At 41.6% G+C, this 6,558-nt stretch overlaps 1 protein-coding gene across 1 annotated transcript in view; it reads right to left on the reverse strand.

The window, feature by feature from the left end:
- TMEFF1 (transmembrane protein with EGF-like and two follistatin-like domains 1) overlaps nucleotides 1-6,558 on the reverse strand; it is a 54,728-nt gene that overhangs the window by 1,437 nt on the left and 46,733 nt on the right. Inside the window, exons 8-9 of the mRNA XM_009324951.1 lie at nucleotides 5,392-5,515; nucleotides 1,051-1,209 (exon numbers count right to left, since the gene is read on the reverse strand). Coding sequence (XP_009323226.1) covers nucleotides 1,051-1,209; nucleotides 5,392-5,515 — 283 coding nt within the window. The remainder of the gene's footprint in view (nucleotides 1-1,050; nucleotides 1,210-5,391; nucleotides 5,516-6,558) is intronic.

The following is a 6,558-nucleotide window of genomic DNA, read 5'->3' on the forward strand; positions in this document are numbered from 1 at the left end:
CTGCTTTGGCCAGCAGGGTGTTGAGTAAAAATGGGATGACATCAATTGCACGAGCCAAATATAACTCTTTTACATGTGCAGGAGGTGTTAGATATGCATACTTATACCTGCTGCGTTGAACTTTACAAGAGAGATAGGGAAGGAGGCCTATGCTGTTTGTTCATAGGGGTGTCACTCTACATCACTGAGTTTGGGAAACCATGCACTAACGCAGTAGCAGGAAGTTTCATGGCCCAATGTAACCGGAGCTGAAAAAGTGAAGGACGAGTTGAGGAGGAAAAGGCAAAGTGTGGCATGGATGCCCAAGTGTAGGACTTAAATGCTTCATGCACCTATAAGGTAACTAAGTCATCCTTAATCTATCCCAGAGCCCTCAGTCCTCATTGGGTTCAAGTCCTTGATGAGTACACTTGAATCCCTTGTCATCAAAAAGAATCCGTGGCTCTCATCTCAGTTTTCATACAGGGCGAGAGTCTAAGGCAACCCAGAAACTTGAACTCTGTGCTTGTGCATCTTTACATTTCATAAAATAGGTTCCCGCGGAGAGTGCCTAGTAACGGGACTAGCTTCACAGTAATTTTCAGAAAGCATATATAGTGTGAGGGATACTTCTCTCTCTGTGTAACACCATTTACAGTGGTACTGCAAGGAACAGCATCTTGTCAACTTCTCTGATTTCAGTGGGTGGGACGGGGGGATCGCAGCTTCTATAAGATATCAGCAATGCTTGAATAACTCCAGTGAAGGTCTAACACAGTAGCTGACCTTTTGGATGTGTTTCAGGGCTGATCTGTTCTGCTGGGTATTTGGTCTGGGGATTCAGAGCGGTTACTGGTGGTTTGTGAATTTAAACAAATGTGTGTTTTGTGACAACAAAAAACCGGTGATATGATGTTACATAATCCTTCCACTTCAGTCATTAGGTATTTTATATGTGGGTATTTTAGGATATATCTTAAAGCACATAAAATTTTGGGGGTCAAATATTTAAATACAGAAAAAGTATATCCATACGATGTGTAATTTTTCACTGTTTTTGTCTTTACCTACCTTGTTATGCACATGACAATTGCAACTATAATGGCAATCTGTACAGCTCCAATTATTGCTGCAATAAGGACATGCGTAAGCTTTTGTCTACTTGGGACAACATAAAGAATACTAAAGTCTGTCTTTTCACAGTGCTGTCCAGTATATCCTGATTCACACCTGAAAAAGAAAAGGAATATTTCACGGAATCTGTAATTTGACAACAGCCCAGTCATTTTGCAGATGAAATAGGGAGTCCAAGGTGACTCCAGCTGAGAAAGAGCTGGTGGTGGAGGTGTGGTAACACTTGGGTTGGGGAATGGTTTGGATTTCTGTGGCAAGAGAAGAGACAGAGCAGATATGCTCTGCTTTCCCGGATAAGGTTACTAGTGGCCCTCTGAAAATACACCAGCGTGGTGAAGGCCCTGATTTGGCAAAAGAAATATGTGGGGTCGTTATTAAATTGGGGCAGTATTTGGGAAGAATAAAGCAACTAGGTGAAACAAGTAGACAAGGCTAAACGAAACACAAAGAAGCATGCTCATGAAACACAAAGTGACCATGCTCATTCAGCTGCAATGTCAGTATGGCAGAGAAGTGACAAAGAGGAAGAGGAACCTTGAAAAATGGGGGGAAAGGAAGATCCCTTTCCAAGCTACAGCCTACAGAAGCGGAATCCTGCAAAACCTATTGGACAAGACCAGCATCAAACCCCCTCCTGCCTTGTCACCAAACCAAAATTCGACGGAGGTCGGGTTAGAGAACCGAATGGCCCACAACTGTTCAAGTGAGAGTTCATGGAAGAATCCATAAAAATTGGCCAGGGGTGGGGGAGAAACGTCTGAAGACAGAAGAGAAGCGGCTGCTCTAAATGGTACCTTGCCTGAGCAAAGCAGCAGTTAGCTCAGTGAGAAACACAGCAGAGGCTGCTCCTGTGAATACATGTTCAGGGAATGCGAGATGTGCCAGTGGTGAAGGTGGCAGTGGAAACACACTCTGGAGGAATTCAGGTCACAAGGCAAGAGAGGCTGAAGCACAACAAGGAAAGGCAAGAGCCACCCAAGACACTGAGCTGGAGTCTGCAGAATCAAAGGCCACCACTTACATCCCTGAGCAAGTTCTGTGTACAGCGACACTTTAAAACCCACTGATGTCAATGCATCATTAAGGGCAACTGAATCATACAGTTTGCCTCCAGCTCTATAGTAGAAAGCTGGAGAAGAAATACTCACTCGCAGGCAGAGAAACAATCCTTTTGAAAACCAGACCAGATAAACCCGAATGCAACACAGAATCAGTCTCATCCATCCAAAAGCTTTGTGCTAGGGTAGGAATTAATTCTGTTTGGAGGAATGAAATAATTACTCCACAGACCCTACTACAACTGCTAATGCAACTCCTAATCCGCCTTTGCATGCAGGGATAACGGTTGGGGTTTACATGTTCGTAATCTTGTGACTCTACTTTCTCCAGCCGTGAGCTGCCGTGTACGGAGTTTTGGTTCAGGCATGAAACAAGTTCCAGTAAGAGCAGAGTTGTTAAAAAAAGCCCCCATGTATTGTAAGTAAGCTCGGTAATGGCTAGGAATGGAATCAAGAGAAGACATGTATTAGCATACAAGAAGGAAGAGGACGGGGAAAATGTTGGTAGTCATGCAAAAAGAAACAATAAGAAACAGGACTCCTTGCGAGTGAAGAGTGCTAGTGAATTCTTATTTGTTCCTTTGCTTTTGTTTTCATTAAAGAAGGTAACAGTCAAAGTGTGATCAATGTGAGAATTGCTTTAAAGCAGAGGAGGCAAAACAAAGCAGAGGAGGCACAAGTAATTCAAAGATGTTTCCTCAGAAACACTGAAGTGACAGGAAATTATTTCTGAGAAATATTGAATGGAGATTCAGGGGTACTGAATTCCTGCGATGAAGAAGTTCTTGTGTTAACAACTGTATCGGTGGTGGGATGAAGTACTAGGCATTAGTTTAAGCTACCTTAAACTAGTAGAAGCTACCTTAAACTAGTAGAACAGATTTTAAAGCATTCTGCCGCATCAATAGATAGCAAGATAATATAGCATTAATATCATAGCAAGATAAACAGAGGTCAGTATGGATTTATTAAAATATGCTGATCAATCAATTAATTGAGCTCGCGTAAAGAAGTTTAGATTTCTTTGCAAAGGGTTGAACTGTGCCTTCTTGATGCAGCCTGCCATAAGGACAGGGCAGAACTGCACTGCACAAGGGGGGACAGCAGGAGATTGACCAGATCCCAGCTGTGCAAAGGCTCCTAAACTAAATATTATGCAATAAATGTTATGCAATTGACTACCACAAAGCTTTCCTCCCACCTGCCTGCTGGCAGTCCTGGAGGGCTGCTGTACAATGAGCAAGGAGATTCACTGCCCCTAGTGAAAGCGAAAGTCAGAATTTGCTCTGCGCAGGTATTTTCTGCAGTTTTGTAGGTCATCTGATACCTCACATATATCACTACCAGGAAATGAGGACCAAATTAAACAATGTATATGCTAGATGTGTATGAGAACACAAAGCATTTGAAAATAACAATCTGCCCCTAGCATTCATCATTATATTTTCCTTGCCAGAGAAAAAGAGAATTTTTTTCTCTGGCAGAAGTACATGATTACTATGGCGGATTGCTGTCTGATAGAAATAATTCATTTCCTTAATAACTCTGCTCCAGTAGGAAACATGCATAAAGTACAAGACCATCAGTATTTAAAGAGCCAAGAAAAATCCAAAGGAGAGCTGATACTTAGAGTCAAGAACTGAGAGTCAGAAATTGTTGACTGGAACCACGTGAGGTTTGTTGTGCTAGGTCCAGTGCTGAGATACTGTTCAGGCTGTTTAAATAAAAAATTGAAGGCAGTAATAGTAACATAATTATAAAATAGAATCTAAAGGGACAGTACATTAATTAAATTCATCAAAACATTGCCTATCAGTAATTATTAGAGTAATAATGAATATTTAAATGATTGAATAGTAATTGAATCATAAATGAATAAATGACTATATGATTAGCGCCATCCAGAAAAAAATTCTGAGAAATAAAAAAATCAGTTCATTCAGCCAGGAATGTTTGCCTTGAAATACCTCTGCTTTGAATATTTTGAGGACAAATCCATCAGAAATTGTGTTAAACACAGCTCTAGATCAAATGAATACTGTAATCGAATAGTGCTGCCTAATGCCCATCAAGATGACGCTGGGGATGCACCCAGTTTCCTAAGAGAAGCAAAGCCACGTTGAGCTCTCTTGGTTGTGGCCAAAGAAAGTCCTGCTGGAAAGGTGAAAATAGACATGAAAGGGTCTCGGATGGGAAAAGTAATAATATAAGCTTTCAAATGCTTAAGTTGACAACCATACTGGCTCTGGCTTTTGGGCTTCCTGCTCCTTGGTCAGTCTGGAAACCCTTAAATCTTGGCAGTGGAAAAACCCCTAAATATCCTCGATCGATAAAGATCAAGGGAGAAAATGTGATAGTATCTAATGGATTTACAACTGAAGTTTCCAAAGCAAAGGAAAGCAAAGAGTTATAGCAACTTCAACCACACTAATCTGAAAGCACAACCCTGCGAGATAAAAGTTCAGGAGTGACACCTCCTAATAAGTAGGGCAGTCCATGTTATCAAGAAGTGGCCTTTTCCTACGAACAACTTTTAAAATTATTTTTATTTTTCAAAGAAAACAGAGAGGCAGAATTTAGTTGGTGAAATGTAAAGAAAAAATTAGCTGGGAGCTAGGGAAATAAAATGGAACGTTCAGATTTCCTGGGAAACACTGAGTGGCTTAATACTGAGTGTACTGAACTGCTAGATTATACCATAGACAAAAAATGTGGGCTAAATAATATTTTGCAATTTTATACTCTCTAGATGAAGCCTATTATTGTGAAAAAGGGCAATAAATGTTAAAAATAAGATATTGATACTCTAGACAGAGTTTATGACAAGAGCAATAAAATGCATAGATAGCATAAGGACAGACTGAGAGGTCTATGGGGAAAAAGCAGTCACACAGAGAAGCCATGCAAGGCAAAGGCAGTTTTTTTGTGGATTTTTTTCCCTCTAGATAGGATTTAGCAGCTGAAAATAAGGAGGCAACAGTGAGGCCACAGTCTTCAGCGGGATTCAGCTTCTGAACTACCTGACTGACCAAGCCTCTCCTCTGAGCACTATCTCCCGCACGACCGGAGCAGCTGGGTGCTGCCCACAGCATAGGGACACGGCTCCTGTGCCGCTGCTTAGCTAACTGCAGACTGGTACATGCTGTAATTATGTCTAGAGAGCATTTTGATTAAGCTTTACAGCAATTCGAAGCACATTTTGGAGGCATGCAGGACTTACCGGCAGGAAGCCTTCTGAGTGGAATAAATGAATTCACATTTTCCATGTATACAGTAGCCATTGAAGCTTTCTGAGCAAGGTATGTGGTTTCCAATGTAAATGTCTTCTCTTTGATCACTGGCATCTTAAAAAGAAATATACATAAGCATGTATATATACATAAATATACAATATCATACATGGCTGTGTGATATTTGTAAAAAATCTCAGCCAAGAATAGCATACTCTTAAAAACTTGCAGTGATTAAAGGAATATGGAATAATAAAGCAAAGGCTTAAGGGTGGCGTTTCAGAGACACCTACAGACATTTGCCAGGATGTATCACATTGAAAAATGATCCTCAGAGACATCTAAATGTGCTTCTTACGTCAGGTTTCTCGGAAGGAGAAAGGTAGTCCTAACAGAAACAAGCCAATGCAGGAAGATCAGCAGAAGTTTTGTCAGTGGCATTGGGGCAAAGAGCTAATACATAGATAGAGAGCTCTCTCCCATGTCTAAACAGAGCAAAAAAACCTGAAGGGTTAGGAAGAAGCTAAACCACATTTTATGATTGCTGGGTAGAAAACAACTCAATAAAGCCCTGATCTGACTGGTACCACCAGTCTTATAGCTGAAATCAAACACGCTACAACAGCAGTCTTCCTCAGAGAAACACTTTTATGGAAACGGAACTTTTCACGAGCTTAAAATACCCATTCCTTTGGGAAGTGTACTGGGTCTGGCTGGGATAGAGTTAACTTTCTTCATACCAGCCTGTATGGTGCTGTGTTTTAGATTTCTGGCTGAAATAGTGCTGATGACACACCAGTGTTTTGGCTGTTGCTGAAGGGTGCTTGCACAGCAGAGGCTTTCTCTGCTTCTCACTCTGCTTCCCCCTCAGCGAGTAGGCTGGCGGTGGGCAAAAGCCTGGGAGGAGACACAGCCAGGACAGCTGACCCCGACTGACCAAAGGGGTATTCCCTACCATACGACACCATGCTTAGCAAGAAAACCCGGGGTTTTGGTCTTTCCAAGGTGGCCATTGCTCAGAGACTGTCTGGGCATGAGTCCGCTGGTGGGATGTTGTGAGTGATGGCTTTTGCATTGCTTGGTTCTTTTCTCTTTTTATTCCCTTCACTTCTTAAACTGCCTTTATCTTGACCAATGAGTTTTTCTCATGTTTGCTC

Source organism: Pygoscelis adeliae, unplaced genomic scaffold (assembly GCF_000699105.1).
Source record: "Pygoscelis adeliae isolate BGI_AS28 unplaced genomic scaffold, ASM69910v1 Scaffold135, whole genome shotgun sequence".
NCBI classification, from domain to species: Eukaryota; Metazoa; Chordata; class Aves; order Sphenisciformes; family Spheniscidae; genus Pygoscelis; species Pygoscelis adeliae.